Source organism: Schistocerca gregaria, chromosome 11, assembly GCF_023897955.1.
Source record: "Schistocerca gregaria isolate iqSchGreg1 chromosome 11, iqSchGreg1.2, whole genome shotgun sequence".
NCBI lineage: Eukaryota > Metazoa > Arthropoda > Insecta > Orthoptera > Acrididae > Schistocerca > Schistocerca gregaria.
In genome coordinates, this window is record NC_064930.1 from 135,245,963 (window position 1) to 135,265,411 (window position 19,449).

Consider the following 19,449-nt stretch of genomic DNA (forward strand, 5'->3'; position numbering starts at 1 on the left):
AGCGAAATGTTGCTTAGAAGTTTTAGGGCTGGAGCACTAAGGGTTAGAAATTGTAGTAGATGGTTATGTGAGTAGAGATGTTAGCAATTCTAGTCCATTACCATTATCTGACATAACATTCCATTAAATCAGCTACTGCAACAATGTTATTGTATTAAAGACAGCACTGTGCAATATAACTCAAGTAGACATAGAAGAAAAGGTATTGTCATGGGTACCATGACTGAGAAATAAAGAAATATACAACTGCAGACTTCCGTTCTGTAGAGATACTTTATTGACATGAGATCATAGAATAGTTTATTGCTTGCAGAACAAAACATCATGTATCTTATTACATGATATGTATAATAAATAGTGTATTAACTATACTATATACGATGACATACTTTTACTGCATTAAATATCTTTTGAAGGCTTGCTAATTTGCGTTTGTTGACACGTTATTGGCAGTCAGTAATGCCGTATACTGTTTCCAGAGCATTATTCCAACATGAGAATATTACAGATATTTATTTATGTTGACATATATGTCGCGTTCATGAATCTATTTTACAGAGATACTAACACTAAAATGAGATCATTTAAATGTACCAAAGTTTTCATTAGTTTTCTAATATCCCTTGCATCACGTGAATATCACAGGCCGAGCAGGCTGATGAGCAGTGCCGCCAAGCAGCTGCGTCAGGAACTGTGTTGCAGATGGCGGTCGTCATAGCCCTGCAAAGAGAGTGGACGCAATTAACTTGCATAAGAAAATTGTGCTGCAGTACCAAATATAGTGACGCTGGAAACAGTTTCATCAATTTCAGAGCTTCGCAAGGGAACAACTTAAAATGTTGTACATAATCTGTATGTAAGTGATCCACAATGTGGTGCTGTAAAGGAAGTATGTTAACACACCAAATAATATTGTCAGCCAGTATATACAGAATGTTAAAGAGCATCTAAATTAAAGTTATTACTCAACTGTAAATGAAAAATTGCGAGAAAGTAGAGGAAATCCTCATTTCACTATCGTTAAAATTATGTATCACAGTTCACTTCTTCAAAGCCAAAAGTAATTACGATAATGACACAATCGAATGTTAAATGCATTGGAGTTGTATTTCAGTGAAATTCTGTTCAAACCTCCGTCTGGACATTCGATTTGCGGTCGTGCTTCTACATAATTGCAGCTTTCACCACTCAGGGTGAAGCTAAAGTTCGAGTGCTGTTCTTAGGCACAGCGTGAGTTTGATAGTTTGCTTGATATCACATAATGGAAGCTGCAGTGAAAGAATTTGTTGGTGGAGGTACCAAGAGACATGTACTAGATATACCAACGATATCCTCTCATGTGGAGTCTGGTACATAATATTCTTTTACAGGTTGTAGGCCTCCAGGATTTATAACCGCTCATCCACTTCAGTGTGACTGGTAGGTTAGTGATAGGGTTGGGGATGTGTATGGGTGAGGCAGCAACCAGGGAGAACACAGTGTATTACACCCATCCCTTCTAACCAACGAGTTTGCAGTACTGGTGTGCATTACAACTGAAACTGAGACAGTACACATACTTCACATTTTATGTGGTGGTGTGGTGTGTTGGGGCTTATGGGCGCTCAACATCGAGGTCATCAGCGCCCTGACACACATTAAAAGGAACGAACGTGGACAGACGTAAGAAAACTAAAGCACACACTCAAAGACAGCAGGAAAAGAAGGAAAATGTTACATAAGAAAGTAAAACCTAAGGATAGGGGGAACATAGCAACAAGAATGTCACAGGAAATTGTTATTGGCTGCCCATTTACACAAAATATGGGCTAGCTTGTCACACAGCGATCAAATTAAAATCCTCTCCCTAAAATCTTTGTAAAAACGTTTGACATGTCACAGAACTTTAAAACTTTAGCCACATTCGTCCGAGTGTTGCCTAAAAGAGATGGCAGGTCCGCAGGCCCGCTGATCAGAAAATAAAAAGCAATCCAATAAAAGGTGGCGCACAGTGACCTGGACGCCGCAAGCACCACACATTGGAGGGTCCTCTCGCCGGAGCAGGTAGCCATGCGTCATAGGGCTGTGGCCTATTCGAAGCCGAGTGAGGAGAACCTCGTCCCGTCGATGGGGCTGAATGGAAGTACACCACACACGCGTTGTGGGGTTGACTATACGGAGCTTATTGTCAGTCACTTCCAGCCACTCATCCTCCCACCGACGCATAACCCGCGAGCTGAACAGCGAGGTGAGTGCGTGCAGGGGGATAGCACACTGAGATACTTGTGGGGCGAGACACGCCTCCTTGGCTGCGAGATCTGCCCTTTCATTCCCAGCAATGCCGACATGCCCCGGAACCCAGCAGAAAGCTACAACCTTCCCCAGTCGCTGTAGTCGGAGGAGGGCGTCCTGGATGGTCTGGACAGTTTTGTCTGCCGGATACAAACGTTGCAATAAGTGAAGGGCATATTTTAGGAAGCCTGCTGTGCTCTGTAGCAGAGGGAGGCAAGCAAAAGGTTAGAGGTCTGTCAGTCACAGGCAGTTGAAATGTACCTCTTAGGGAAATGGCAACAGGGAGTGGCAAGGAACACCAGGTCCACTCTGGGAGTATGCCTTGGGAACTCATTCAACATGCTGAAGAGACTCTCCTGGCGACCAGTAAGGGAACAAGGTGCGACCTACTGGGATTGTGGTACCTACTGGAAGAAGCAATGCCTGGTGTCTGGTCTCTAAGGTCACACTTGAATCATCCCAGTGACTGTCAGAGAAGGCCGAGAATGTCCAGCCGTTCTCACAGAATTCCAGCGAATTTCACACTCTGCATCATTGTCCCCACAACTAATGTGACACTCAGGTTCTGAATCGAGTGGAAGGATTGAAGCAGGGACTTGAAATAGTCTTTGACAGTCTAGTCTATGAGTTCTCTGACTCACGTGATACTGTGAACTGTAGGGTCCCCCTCAGAGTGTCAGGTGTGCACTGCACATCAGAGGCTGGTACAGAGGTGGCTGATTGTGTGCGAGGAGCACACGAGCTTTTCTAAGCTTAGGTGACTCTCCACACAGTGCAGGTAATTATAGCTATAGGAAACCCCACAGTATTAGTGTAAGACCCAAATAAACGACCCTCACAATGATTAAAATCATTGTGATCAGCTACTGAAGCATTCACAGCCAAGTGTCAGGAAATGAGGTGATCCTAAAAATCAGTGGAGCTCTCATCACATTAGCTACAGACTAAAGACCAAAACTGACAGCAGTCAAATTTTTTTAGTGTATCTGAGTGTATAGCGAAAGGGTTGACTAATGTGAAATGGAAACTGTGTGGAGACACTAAAACCTGCTGGGTCAGAAACTGAAGTTGTGTACAAAATTGTTAGGGTAGGATTCATTATTACAACAACCGAATATGTTAATTAGAGTATTGTAAGTTGTGGATATGACAAAACATCATACTCTGCAACACCAAATGCCATCTCTGAAACTTATGATAAATAGTTCTGAAACCTAACCTCGACAGAAGTGTATTAGCAATGTATTAGTGCAGGAATTGGTTCTAAGTTCAGATCCTCAAAAAGTCTGTGTGCAGAGTGTCCCATGTTTACTAACTTAATATGAAGAAGTTCGAAGAGGAACCACCATCCAAAAACTACTTCAGAGACAGTGAAATTGGGGAGACGACTTTAAACAATCAATAATTGCTGCTTTGTGGGCATTTGGCTTTGGCCCAAGGCACATTCCTGTCTCCTAGAGCTGGTGACATCATTACGAGCTCTAAAGATTCATTAGTATTTTCAAACTCAAAACACACTCAACAGACCCAACAGTTTATATGTAATGGCTAACGCTGTCACTATACACGACGTGTTTCTAGTCATGTATCAGCCAAGATGCAGTAACCATCGTGGTTTCCTCACTCTCCGAAAAGGGATTGCCACACCTTAGAGGACTTGACTTGCTGTTCATTATGATTAGCGACCGCATCACTCACCAGCAGCAGTTGTCAGATGTATGTAGCGTTCAATTCACACAACCTACTTACGAAAATGGGCGCATATAACAGAGTTGTGGTAACTCTGTTAGCGATAGTCGAAGAAGAAGAAAGGCACCGGTTACTGCAGTGACGTAGACGTACAGTCTTGTACGTAATTAGTCTGTTTCCCTGGCGCATTCACAAAATCTAACTCCGTCTCCTGGACGAAGAGTTTTCTTATCTGTAATAAAAAAAAACATGGAGTATTGCAGATCAAACTTCTCTTAAATTTGTATGAAAGCCCAACGAGTAAAAAAAAAAGCACACGGAGGAACCGAGACGGCAACCTTCAACATCTATCATCATAGTCCACTATTCTATCAACTACGCTACAGCGTTGATATGATAGCAACGATTAAGTTACATGCAAACATCTAAAGGCTGTAAGCATAGATTTCAATATTTATTATTTAGCTGTACTAAAAACGTTGCGCTTCTGTTAAATCGTGAGCGTGGCGTAGCACTGAAACTGCATACTTTTATAGTATGCATTCTATAATACGGAAGGCACCAAATAATACGAGAAGCCTTTAAGTACTGATAGGTAATTACCCGTCATTTTACTACAACAAATCGTACCAAGCGACGCATTTTCGAGAGATTCCTCATTTGATGGTACTCTGAAACAGCCTAAGTTCATAGCATGTAGTTATACACTGAGCAGTGACATTAAAGCGATTAGAGGTGCAATTGTTTAGCTACTGATCATCCAGATGAACTAATGGTCTACCAGCAGAGTCTCTCCAACGACTATTCAGCAAAGTTGATGTCGATGGGATCTGCAGGAGGCGCCTGGTTCATATACCCACGCTGACTCCTGCTCACCGGCGACGTAGGCTGAGATTTCTACCCCAGTAGGGCAGCTGGAAGTCCACAGAGTTACAGCAGTTGGCCTTCTCACTTGAATCACGTTTTGCGCTCCATCGGACAGATGGCCTTTTGCAAGCGTGGCGTCAAACGTCCGAAAGCAAAACACCCTGCCACAATTGTCAGAAGGTTCGAGGCCACACGGCAATCCCTGGGTGCTCTCGTGATTCTGTAAGGCACAGCCGGATAAACACATGTGTTCATCAATTCTTGGGGACCTTGTCCACCCCTACATGCAGTTTCTTTTTCGTCATATCAACGGCATCTACTAGCAGGAAAATGTGTCACACGGCTCAAAGTGTACATCCATGTTCAAAGAGAATCAGCGTGAGTTTGCCATACTCTTCTGGCCATCAGATTCCCCAAATTAAAGCCCAATCGACAATCTGGGGGATCACCTCAATTGGGCTGTTCCTCAGCTGAGAAACCTACCACAGCCACCCATGGTAGTTGAGTTCGCATGGCTCCACAGCCCTGTCAGTACCTTCCAGAACCTCACTGACTGTCTTCCTGCGCGTCTCGAAATTGTCTTCACTGCAAAATGTGATTATTCAGGCCTTTAACAGGTGCCCATATTAATGTGGCTCGCCAGTGTAATAGAAAATCACCAAATACAGGCTTGAACTCTGTAGGACTTAATCCAATATGGGGTCTCCCACACGTTAGCCATGGATGTTACTGTAATGGCTTCCAGGACAGATGCTGACCCTACTTCGAAACAGTCTGGTGGCTTATGGTCGAGAGTTGGTGTGTACCAGGCAAATTGTGGTTTTTAGGCGTCTTTTCATATCCCACTAGGTGAATACTGTGCCGGTTCCCATGTTCTGCCTCAGATACACAATATGTAAACGTTTAAAGCACTTTCTCACACTTGCACACAGAATTCGTTCTATATGCAGACAGATCGGGTACACTGCTTCAGTCTTCAGGGGCAAATAGGAAACTGATGATGTTCATTGTTTGGCATCCTTAAACTCTCAACCAATCACACAAGTGTGTCCTAAGTTTCACTTATGAAGTAAAACTGATGTAGCATCTCATTGGCTATATTCCTCTTCATGAGTCAAAATCCGATTTGGCAGATTCTTTCCTTCACATCTCGCTGTGTAGTGTAATGTGGAATACCCTACTGTGATGTCACTAAGCTCGATCAGCTTCTCATCCACAAATGCCTTCACGTATTGTGAAAGAACACCTTAACAGTTGGGACATGATGTCATCAGAAAACTTCCAATGGCCGACTAAATATATTGGCCTGGATACTGGAAGACATCTTATTGGTGACGTAGGCAAATTAGAATCGCCGCAAATCAGTCGAGCAGTTCGTATGTCATCATTTTTCAGAACTTTAAACTGCCCAGTTCATTATTTGTTATTGTTATCTTCAGCTACTAAAATGAACGTCATAAAGTTGCAGTTCTGTTAATGATAAGTATTTCTTCATTGCTAACACAAGTAGTTACTCTAATTTCTTAATGACCAATAGGTGTTATCAAGGATCTTGATTCAAAGTTATATTGTCAATTTATTGTATAAATTAACCAAACATATACAAATACTTTTCAAAATTGTGTCTACGTTATATTTTTCAGACAATGAAAATGTTGAGGTGATGTACAATGGGTGGCCATAAAAGCAATCATAGACCACAAAATGAAACAGTCGGCATATTTTCTTTGCTCAGTGATGGAGACCTAAAGAAAATTTTTCTGAGAAAAATTCCCACTGACATCATAAAGCTGCAGAAGCCTTTAATATTAGTTTCGAACTAAAAATTACAACAGACGCAGGTACAGTGGGAATACATTGTTATTGTTAGGTTCTCTTAATGTCTATTAACCATCAACATATGCTGCTTTGCACACTAGTGGTTATTCGTTTATGCATCTGTTGCCCTCAAGCAATGTAAGGAAGCCGATAAAGTGTAACTTAAATGGTTTCACTCCAGATGGTAGTACAGATTACCTTACTATTAAGAAAAATGTTTTTAAGATCGTGAATTAATAGTGGTAAACATGCTCCTGGATGAACTTTACATTGAACCTCACCTGATCTTTTAAGGAAATACAATTATGGTGTCAGTAAAACTGATGATAGTGATGTAGTAACAACATACCAGGTTTTCATAATATCCAATGTCGTTTCAAAATTCAAAGCTGTTGTGTCAATAAAACTTGTCTGCAGTTTCACTGCAGCACAGCTGCATTGTATGTTCTTACATGTAAATAGTTATGTAGAGAAAGCTGGATTTACTGTGTCAGTAACGGAAAATAATGCAGTAGATCGAAAAGGTTATAAGATATTTATTCTTATTGGTGTTCTGAAGCCTTATATTTCTCATCCTGTTAACAACATTAGAAACTGAAATTTCTGACATTGTACACATGCTGAAATTTATCCATAAAAGGTGGGACTGCTAAGCCTGACTTTGAAAGTTTTTTCCTTTAGTTACTTCAGCTTTTGTGTATATGAAATGGATGCACAGAAAAATAAGGAGTAATTAGTAAAGTAGTCATTTGTTGTCACATAAGGCCCTATTTCCTTACAATATTGGGAATCAAATTGTTAACCTAGTAGTCAAGGTTTTATCTGGAAGAACTGTAGTTGCTTTAAAGGTTTTAAATTCTAGAAAAACAGGCTTTCCACAGTTTGAATCCACAGCACCATTTATACAAACAATTTGTAGCTTGTGGCACATCGCCAATGTAAAATGTGAATATGAATGTCAAAGATTTAACAATCAGTACAGGGAATCTACAGGATCAATAGTTCCTTAGAGTTACACTTTTTAAGGAAAACATCATTATGGGTGAGAAACTGTCGACAGAGTATTCCTACTTCACAATATTTAAGTCCTAAGACTTTTCACAGATTAATCAACATTTCTGATGCATTTTTAGTCGCGATTCCATATGGATCTCAACATTACAAAACAAATTCTACATTTGTCGAAAATATCTGTCTTTTTAGCTTCAGTGGGCGATTGAGCGAACTCAGCAGCGGTGGATGAAAATTTGCTAAATGTCAGATATTTCTTTTGTAATTTATCATATACAGCTGGTGTTTGAATCAATGTTGTCTGTCCTTCTGGACATGCAAGCCCGAAAGAACAGATACCATCCATGTACTAAATTACATATTGCCGAGTGAGTTTCAGAATGACAATCTTGAAGGTAGATTTAGCTGTTATCATCAACGTAGTGGTGCAAATTACTATGTAAGTTATATCCAAATGCTAGAAAATGAGGAACATTGAAATTCAGAGATATAATACTGCTTAATTCTTTGAATAAAAATCTCCATCTGCGAACTCTGTTTCCTTATTCTGGCACATTTGATGAGCGTGTGAATCTTGAAAAATATTCTGTGCTGTTACAGAAGAATCGTGATATATCAAAGATACCAAAAGTTCTTTGTCTGTACTGATGTACATATCTGGTTATTCGAAAAAGAAGGAACTTCCCTGTAAAATTACGAGGGAGATTTACACCTCCTGGCTGCAATCTTCTAAGGAAATTGAATCATCCATGCTGAATGACTTCATTGTTGAATATGAACATGGAAAGTTGATTGTTCCTACTGTTACGGTGACTGCTCTTGCTTGGTTCATATTGAAAGGCATATTGGATGTGTGTTCAGATACTTTCATTGGGGATGTATATCAGCTTTCTGTTTTGCACAGAACGTGTAGTCTAAAGCTGGAGAGATGTGGTCTTGTTGAAGGTGATTTAAGTGATGTTCGTAGATCGCAGAGAACTCTGAGGAATCAATGCAAAATATCAATTTCTGATCCTGAAACGAAATGCTAAATAACCTAAAAAATATCAATAAACTGCAACAAGTAAAACAGACAGCTAAAAAACCATGTGAACAACAGAAGTAACGCCTTATAAGTGGTGGGCATGTAATTTCCAGTATTTAAATATGTAAATGCCACATTTTCATTTCAGATTTTGCCATATACAGTACAATATCTGGAAACTTAGGCCTGTTATGATTCGGTTGTATCCATGTGCATTGTGCATCTGAGTAATGAAAGATGACCTTTCTGTAGTGCCACCACTATCTTTCAACACTATTGGGTAATATAGTGACGCTACCATGGCTGTTGCAATGGTCCAGGGAGTGGACAATCATGGAGCTGACCAAACACCAACACATCAGATGCAGCAGCAACACCACCAGCCAGTTTCCACATTGCAAGCCAGGCAAGAAGCATCACCAAAAAAAACGACAACACAGCAGGTAAGCAGGTTGACTGTGGCATCACAGGCTACACACCCAAGCCATGGACTTGTTATGGCTCACGCAGCTGAAAGCAGCCCTTCACGAAACAAGTACGCATCAAACCTGCATAAATTCCCATCGTATTTAGCCAAAGGTACCACACTCTGGTGGCACCATCTACGAAGTCTGTGCTGCTCGATGGAGTGGCATGGTTCCACAAGCAGTCACCACAAGACCTGGCCTCCGTCCACAGCAGGATTGCTGCTCACCCCATGTCCACTGGTGTAGACTTAGGAGCCTAACGAACGGCAGGCTACTGCTGGGGACACTTAAGCTGCAGTCAGCCCTCTGTCCTGGAGGGCAGCTCTTCGAGATTAGGATGGTACAGCTGCTCACCCTCTTATGTCTGTGTAGGCAAACTGTAAGTTGTACACAAAAACGAAAAAAAAAATTGTTACTAGGTAGTTGGCCTCGTGTACATTGCACCACTCAACGTATTCTTCCAATGTACTATTTAGACCACTCAAAAGATCTGTTACATATTGTTTTGTAAGGAAATATCTTTTGTAAATCATCGTATGATTACTTTCATGAATTGTCTGATGATGGAATTGTTTTATACGATGTAATGACAAAAATGCAGTTGTAAACAAACAAATGTAGCTTATATTATCTATCCAGAGCCGCCTAGCAGTTTAGTCCGCTTGGCTTGCACTTTGTCCCTTAGTAGCAATTTCCACTTGTCACATGATTGAGAATGTTTGTGAGATACAATGTATGTGACTGAAATAACACTGGTAAGCTAGAAGCCATATTCTACTCATTACACTACATCTCCAATTCATGTAGAAATGTAACATACTTTCATATATTCTGATACCAGTTTTGCGTTGTATTTTATAGCCTTTGAAAATGACGGAATATCGAAACCCGTAAGATGATTTTGGGAATAATAAAAAGTGTGGTCAAGACATCAGAAAAAGTATTAAAGTGCATCCAAATGGCCGTTTTGTGTCATGGCATTTTCATGCAGATTGCACCTAAATAGCCAGCCGCTGTGGCCGAGCAGTTCCAGGCGCTTCAGTCGGGAACCGCGCGTCCGCTACGGTCGCAGGTTCGAATCCTGCCTTGGGCATGGATGTGTGTGATGTCCTTAGGTTAATTAGGTTTAAGTAGTTCTACGTTCTAGGGGACTAATGACCCCAGAAGTTAAGTCCCATAGTGCTCAGACCCAGCTAACCAAACGGAAGATAAATATTCTGCTACACATAAATGTGGTAGCTACTAGGTGATAATTCAGTTTGATTAGTGCTACTTCCTATTTTTTACGCGTTTCTGAGAGCTGTGTTTTCTCCACAGGTGGAAATGAAGGAGCAGAAACCTTACTAGTCAACTTCAGACGAAGCGATACAATGAAAACCAAATGCCTTTGACATCAACGCAGTGTATGAGTTATAATAGCAATAACATTTCCGAGACTGCTTAGTAGATTTATTGGTGCCCTCAACACTTTATATCTGTTTGCCCACACTACATATATTGAATTGTTTGAAGGAAAATGAGGCACTGGAAGAAGGTAAATTATTGTTCATCACAACAAGTTTTGAAAGCACATACGATTTCCAAAGTATTATTGCTTGAATCAGTTGATAATAATAAATTATTACCTATTACTCTCGGTAAAATGCAGGTTTAACAAGAGCTATGTAATTCCGAAATGAAACAAATAAATAATCTATTAGAAGATTCTGAAGTACAGTTTCGTGTGTGTGTGTATTTTGGTCGTTTCATTGCCAAATATTTCTAATGCGAGTCCTCTTAAACAATTATCACATGAAACCAAAACGACAGAGAATACAGAGAGAGACTGCGGTATGGTATTCAGCGCTCCCTGTAGTGACAGAACATGCTACTAGCCACCATGTTTCAGGAGGTCTTTCTGCGAGTGTTTTGAAAGCAAGAAAGAGCGTGTGTGGTTTTGTAAACTACAAGACTGGTGAACTTCTTTTTGGAGTCGTGCCTGCTATGTGCTCAGAGCATAATAAAACTCACATACACTGCCTAACAATTACTATTGAACAGAGACATTGTTGGACAGAAATAATCACAGGCAATGATGGGCAACATGAAACATTAATACATAAAAAAGGTGGACTGATATATTTATAACTAACAATGGTACGAATTTCAACATATTGGAAAGCAGGATAACGTTCGTACGTTCATCTCTGACACAGGTCAGACTTCCAACATACACATCGATATAGGACTCTCTGTAACTAACGTTCTCTCCTCAGGCACTAACCCATATTTTTCACTGTTAAGGAGTCCTTGGAAGATGTAGTCCCACTCCTCTCTCACGACGGTTTTCAGCTCTTGCACAGTTCAGGGAGGGGGCGTTCATTGAAAACACGTCTGCCAAGAGCATCCCAGGTATCACATGTGGTGTATAGATCCTGGAAGTGTGGAGGCCATTCCATACTTTCGATATTTTCACTTTCCAGTGTGTCTGACACCTCAGCAGTCCTATGTGGGTGAGTATTGTCCTCCATAAACAGAAATTTTAATCCTGCAGCACCCTTAAACACTCTGACATGGACCAGAATAATCTCCCTGAAATACTGCAGTGCTGTAACAATATCTCAGGCAAAGACAGACAGCAGTGTTTGGCCATTGTGGATAAAGCCTGCCCACACCATAACGCCTAGGCCATACCAATGATATTCATTCGCTGGCATATAACGTCTTCCTCTCTCTCTCCACACTAACTGGTGACCAGAATCACTTGCCACAGTGAAAGAAGATTCGTTAGAGAACAACACTCTACACCACTGTTGCTGACCCCAACCAACTTGCTTCCTGCACCAAAGAAGTCTTTCATGACGATGGGGTGCTTGAAGTGGGATCCATTTAACAGGCTCTCAAGCATACAAAGCCAGATTTCTGTTTCTGGTGGAGATGAGTGTATGGGTTGCAGTTGCAAGGCCTGCAGTGATTTGAATAGGAGTGAGGTGTCTTTTCCTCTTCACAAGTAGGGCTATGTATTGATCCTCTTGCTGTGTGGTGGTCCATCTACAACCACAGGCTTCTTTTCACATAAAATTTCCACCTTCAGCATTATTGTGGCCATAGTGGTGACACTGTGACCAACATCGAGCCAACCAATTGCTTGTCCAGTCTTAAGCACTCAAATGACATCTTGGAGACATGTTACTGTACCACAAGGAATGTAGCATTAATCAGTTGCACAACCACATTTGTCAAAATTATGCTGAATGAATTGTTGAATGCACACAGAGCATTCATACACGTGTTTTACTGCAATTACCGCTCCTTGCCCTCTACATTTCCTTGGTTGGGCATTTTGTAGAAATTGTCAGTTCTTCCATGGCAATTCTTCGTTGTTCCTTAGCGAGTATCAGTTGTTTCTTAGAAACTTTCAAGCAGTGTATCTCAATAAAAGACTGAAGTGGATATATTTGGATATATTCTATAACTGTGATGTGTTTTGTGTGTGTTGATGTATTTGTTTACATGCGTAATAAGGCTTGTTTCACCCAAGGTTTCCACAGCATATAACTTAGCCCATATGATATTCGAAAAAATTTTTTATGGTAGAGAAGTCTGGCAAAGGCTTGCATCACACTCTGTAAACATTTTGAAATGTCTGTAGGATAATAGTTAAGTTATTGTTCTGACTGAAAACAAATTTGCTCGAAGGAAGCGTTTTATAAAATAAATGACTTCGTTTTTGACAGTTGCAGTAGGTGTTACTCCATTAATTGCTTATGTTACTTTCTGGAATTTTTAAGTGCAGTGTGATTTCCCATTAAATAATATGTTTACAGACAGGTGGGCCTATAATATCTTATGAACAGATACTTGTCTTAGATTATAACCTTTCATTACAACATGAATCCTTAGTATGCAAAGTAAAAAGTGCAAACTACTCTAACAAACAACCTTGGTATGCTTTTATACATGAGTGGTCATTTTGCGAAGTTTGGATCCATGTAATGAGCAGGTGGTTAACCAATTCATTAGGACTTTAGTTTATCTAGGCTCTGTCTCAAGTATTAGTTTCACAAACTCAAGATCATCCAGCAACTTCGTCGTATATTCTACTGGCTGGATGGGTTGTGTCGTGATGTAGCTGATCCCTGGGTCAGAGTTTACATATTTGATCCATGTAACATACAGTTTATTTCACTTGCTTCGAATACGAATTTCAAATACTGTTTATACAGAAGCAGACCTTTAAGAGAACACTCTTCTTTTAATTCTCTTCTTCTTAACTTGTGGGTCATACATATCTGCAACTGATTTTTGAATTTCTCTGTATTACATGTCTAAGTATGCTGAAGGTGTATTAAACCACATGAAGACTGGTCCTATATTGTTTGGTACAGAAGTACTTGTATGTATTTGTTACAATAACTGCAGAAATATCATGTTTATCAAGTGTTAGGAGTAAAATCCTCTCTGGCCATAATTGGTAAATATTGATAGCTCAACATTATCCCTCAGTTGTTAGACACATTATCTTTCTCTGTCCGACATCATGTCCGCCCTCCTTTTTGTTTACTTCTGGAAAGGTAGCGTTTGTTCAGTTTGCTTCAGTCACTGTGCTGCCTCTCTATTGTATTCCATCTGTGTGTGAAACCGACTACCTTACTACATTCACTTTTCATAAATCGTACAGTGAGTCCGGTAATTTATTTCCTGCAGTTCATAAATGAAAAAAAATGTTCACAGAAAGTACTGTTATTACACAAAATAACCTTTCAAAATAAAACACTAATACAATGTTTCTGGGTGACATGCTGATGTACTGGATTTTTTTTTTTTTTTAGAAGTGGGAAGTAAACAAGAACGAAAATGGTACAGTACTAAAAATAGTGTGGTTTTGTAACACAAGGGGGCTATACATAAAAAAGGATTTTACTTTTTTGTACAGCAGAAGATTTATATGAACATCAATGGCTGAAATAGGAGTTGTGATGACTACTGATGCTTTCCTCTGACACAAAATATAGTTCTTATTGTCGTCATTCTTCTTATCTTACAATTCATGGATTAGTCACTGAGCCTACTTACATCTTCACAAATTGTCTGTCCATCTTTACTTAAGTCTTCCAACGTCCATTTGCCCTGCCAGTTTGTATTTATCGTCCTACTATTATATAATCATAATATAAGACCCTTCATACAGCCATGAGAGTCTTTTTTGTGTGTACTCAGTAGCAAAATGCAAATAACGAGCACCCTACTTAAAAAAACACATCTCATCATAAATATTATCCTCAAGTTCTTCTGTAATTATATATAAAAATTATATATAAGAATTTTTACAAACCAATCTTAGTTTTAATGAATATAGGCAAGCTACACTTACATTAGCAACTCCATAACTTAAACGTTAAAAGTAATGTTTGGGCTCTGACTGGAGCCTCATGACATGAACACAGTGTGACTAGATGGTGTTGTAGGTCCTTTTCTATGTATTCAAACTTCAATATAACACATTTTTCTGTTCGCTGAATGACTTGGCTGAGACCTTGTTGTACAAGTCTGCATTTTAGCTGTTCAGGAACCGTTCCACTTTTAAATCAGTTCATCATCATTTTGAAAATGCCTCCACACAACTGTTTCTTCATATAACAAAAAAGTAAAAAGTCAAAATCTGATGGCCCAAAGAAGCAACATGTGTGAAATATACAGAATCTGCTGGGCCATTGCTGTGGAGCATAAACCCATTGTTGAACAATTTCCCATGACACATTGTCTTGACAGCCTTCCGTAGCTTTGTTAGTACATTTAGTTCATTCAGTATTGATTGGCACTCCTCATATTACGCCTGCAAAGTAACAGTTTGAAATGTGTGTCGATTTATGCATGAAGACAGACTGTCTACCACCATCATATGGTGATATAATTGTATATTGCAGCAGCATTTTTCCACTTGTAAATATGCTGGTGGACATCGATAAGGCAATAATGCAGCAGACAAGCATGGGCAACAGTGGACAGTGTGGTTCCTTGAAGGGACAAAGTGACTGCTTTAGACATACACAAGAACTCTGTAGCCACATGTGGGGAAACTGCACCAGGTCACAGATCCTTGTTTTGTTGGTTGCCAGAGTACAGAGGCAGCACAGGCTGTGCTGGAAAACATAAAGCACTAGGCATCCAGCCAACCACCAGCCACACCAACCAAAGAATGCCCAGTGTCAATGAACTAATAATGGGGCACAGGCGAATCGTGTGTGATGAACTGGAGAAGGCAATTGCTCTATTATGGGGAACCGCATACCATCGTCCCCCAAGGATTTCAAGACGTGTGCACAATGGATGCCCCATTTCCTCACCATTGCACAGAAACAGAAATTTGTGGAGGTATGCCAAAGGTTGGTGCAACAGTACAGTGTAGATCCACTGGTTTTCTTTACGTGACTGGTCACTGTCAATGAGTTATGGCTCTTCCATGACACTCCGAAATGAAAACGCAAATCTATGGAGTGGAATCATACTGGGAGCCCTAGCCTCGGGGAGCCACGACTGGGTCCAGTAATGCAGAAACAAATGGCGGCAATGGTCTGTGATCAGAAAGGGATACTGCTGGCAGTCTTCCTCCCTCCTAATACGACCCTCAACATCGATTAGGATTGCAGTTTACTGCACAAACTCGAAAAACACACTCAACAATGCCACCACAGACAATGTGGCAATGGTGTTCTGCTCCAACATGACAATGTGCAACCACAATGCAATTGCTAGAACATTGCTACCATGAATGGACTGGTGTTTACTGCGATGCCACATCCTCAGTGTTCACCGGATCTGATCTCTAGCAACTATACCCTATTGACACAATGAAAAAATTTATGTGGGGTAAGACGTTCACCACCAAAAACAAACGTCATGCAGATGTCCGCCAGTGGCACTGGGATACATCAAACAATGGTCTGCTATGAAAATTTGCATGTCCGCAGTGAAGAGAACTACTGAAGAGAGATGTTGACTGTGGATATTGTATCACACAGTCCCTTTGACTGTTCAGAGATATCACTAAACCCGCCCAAAGATGTAAACAACCACGAATGAGCAGCGCCTATTAGACTGATGGGGCCAGACAGCCGACCAGTTGCAGTCATTCCAGCAGGAAGGAGGTGCACGGCTCGTGATGCCTGTAGTTCAACCATGCCTACATGGTCCAACCCACAGTTCGATCGCATCTGCATTGTTAGTTTGTGCCAGGAAGGGCTCTCAATATGGGAAGTGTCCAGGCGTCTTGGAGTGAACCAAAGCGGTGTTGTTCAGACATGGAGGAGATACAGAGAGACAGGAACTGTTGATGACATGTGTCACTCAGGTCTCCCAAGGGCTGCTACTGCTGTGGATGACGGCTACGTATGGGTTATGGCTCGGAGAAACCGTGATAGCAACGACACCATGTTGAATAATGCTTTTGATGCAACCACAGGACGTCATGTTACGACTCAAACTGTGCGCAATAGGCTGCACGATGCACAACTTCAATCCCGACGGCCATGGCAAGGTCCACCTTTGCAACTGTGACACCATGCAGCATGGTACAGATGGGCCCAACAACATACCGAATGACTGCTCAGGATTGGCATCATGTTCTCTTCACTGATGAGTGTCACATATGCCTTCAACCAGACAATTGTAGGAGACATGTTTGGAGGCAACCCGGTCAGGCTGAACGCCTTAGGCACGCTGTCCAGCGAGTACAGCGAGGTGGAGGTTCCCTGCCGTTTTGTGGTGGCATTATGTGGGGCCGATGTACACTGCTGGTGGTCATGGAAGGCGCCATAACAGCTGTACATTACACGAATGCCAACCTCCAACCGATAGTGAAACCATATGGGCAGTATATTGGCGAGGCACTGGTCTTCATGGACGACAATTCGCTCCCCCATCGTGCACATATTGTGATTGACTTCCTTCAAGAGCTCCTGCACAGGGTTCACCTATGTCAGTTTAGGACAAAGATGATGTCACAAGAAAGAGCAGTAGTAGGATGCAGTGACCGTCTACCCCTGTGCAGGATTAACCCATGAGAATTATATGGGAAAATAACCAACACTTTGTGCTCAGCTGATTCACGGCACATGTTCTGTGGGCGAGGAGAACCAGAGCATTTCCACTGACTGGGCTAATCTTGAATGACATCACTCCTATCCCAAAACATTTTCACCCATTCCACCACCATATACAATGGCAATGTTGTATCACCACATACTGTCCCTGGGAACACCATTGTGCACACAGATAATGTGCCACTTCAGTCTTGATCTACACATGTTTTTCATGTTTCCTAAATTTGCTGTTTGGGTACTTGATCTGGCCTTCTGTACTTTCAGTACACACTAACATTGACTCAAAGCCATTGCTGCTCACTGTACCACTTCAACTGACCTTCTGTCACCAGCTACATACAGCACACATACCATTGGATGCACATCCTTCATGTTACTTTAGTGTTGGCATTGATTTTTATCCAACAGTAGTAACAACTGTGCTTCATTGCCTTACAATTAATGTTGTAACATATAATTCTGAAACAATTATAAGCAACATAACGTTCATTTTACGCTTAAAGTTTGGCATTCTATAAGTTTTAGCAAACAGTATAAGATCTCTGCAGCGAAGTGTGCGCTGATATGAAACTTCCTGGCAGATTAAAACTGTGTGCTGGACCGAGACTCGAACTAGGGATCTTTGCCTTTCGCGGGCAAGTGCTCTACCAACTGAGCTACCCAAGTATGACTCACGTCAATCCTCACAGCTTTACTTCTGCCAGTACCTCGTCTCCTACCTTCCAAACTTTACAGAAGCTCTCCTGCGAACCTTGCGGAACTAGGGCTCCTGAAAGAAAGGATAGAGCACTTGCCCACAAAAAGCAAAGGTCCCGAGTTCGAGTCTCGGTCCGGCACAGAGTTTTAATCTGCCAGGAAGTTTCTGTATAAGATCTGTTTCACCAATGCTTGTCACATCTCTGAAGAAATTTTGATGTACAAACCATCAGTAATCTATGCTATTAGAAATTCATAATCAAATCTCTGCCTAATGTGGATATAATATTACGTTAATTAAAAATTAATAGTTTTGGAGATTGAGGTATATAAAGTGATACCAAATTTGCCAGTGACTTTGTCAGAGTTTGGACTCTGAGAAAACGCGTTTCTGATAATTTTATTTCACTGCATGCATCACATAAATGATGTATAAATTTTATGCTTTAGGGCAACACCTCTCATGCTGTTTATTGATATTTCTTGTAGTCATTTACTTCATGCATCAGAAATGTAAACTATGGAACAAAATTACAAAATTTTAACAGGCAAATAAATATTCATGACAAAGTTATTGTTAAATTCACAAACATTCATACCAGATTGTCAGAAGCTAAAAATTTCAGCTATTTCGAAGACAGCTATTTTGCATTACTTATAAGTTATACTGGTCTGTAACTTACATGACACTATATGATGATACCGCACTTAATATCCAGTATACCACATGACAATTTTCATAATTTAGTAATAAATATGTAGATACCGCAATGTATAATTATTAACTTCACTTACCTGTCATTTGAGATAGTATCATTCATCAGTATCCAATCTACTTAATGATCTCATTATTTATGGATGTACATGTTTATTTTACAGTATTAGAATCGGAATTTAGAAGAGCTTTGGAGGACTTACAGTCAAATAAGGCAGAAGGGATAGATAACATTCCATCAGAATTTCTAACATCATTAGGGGAAGTGGCAACAAAACGACTATTCACGTTGGTGTGTAGAATATGTGAGTCTGGCGACATACCATCTGACTTTCAGAAAAGCATCATCCACACAATTCTGAAGACGGCAAGAGCTGACAAGTGCGAGAATTATCGCACAATCAGCTTAACAGCTCATACATCGAAGCTGCTTACAAGAATAATATACAGAAGAATGGAAAAGAAAATTGAGAATGCGCTAGGTGATGATCAGTTTGGCTTTAGGAAAAGTAAAGGCACGAGAGAGTCAATTGTGACATTATGGCTAATAATGGAAGCAAAGCTGAAGAAAAATCAAGACACGTTCATAGGATTTGTCAATTTGGAAAAAGCGTTCGACAATATAAAATGGTGCAAGCTGTTCGAGATTCTGAAAAAAGTTGGGGTAAGCTATAGGGAGAGAAGGGTCATATACAATATGTACAACAACCAAGAGGGAATAATAAGAGTGGACGATCAAGAACGAAGTGCTCGTATTAAGAAGGGTGTAAGACAAGGCTGTAGCCTTTCGCCCCTACTCTTCAATCTGTA

At 40.6% G+C, this 19,449-nt stretch overlaps 1 protein-coding gene across 1 annotated transcript in view; it reads right to left on the reverse strand.

Annotated features, from left to right (window-relative positions):
• Window positions 1-254: 254 nt before the first annotated feature.
• Window positions 255-19,449, reverse strand: part of LOC126294989 (uncharacterized) — a 158,848-nt gene continuing 139,653 nt past the window's right edge. Inside the window, exon 5 of the mRNA XM_049987234.1 lies at window positions 255-720. Coding sequence (XP_049843191.1) covers window positions 713-720 — 8 coding nt within the window. The 3' untranslated portion in view covers window positions 255-712. The remainder of the gene's footprint in view (window positions 721-19,449) is intronic.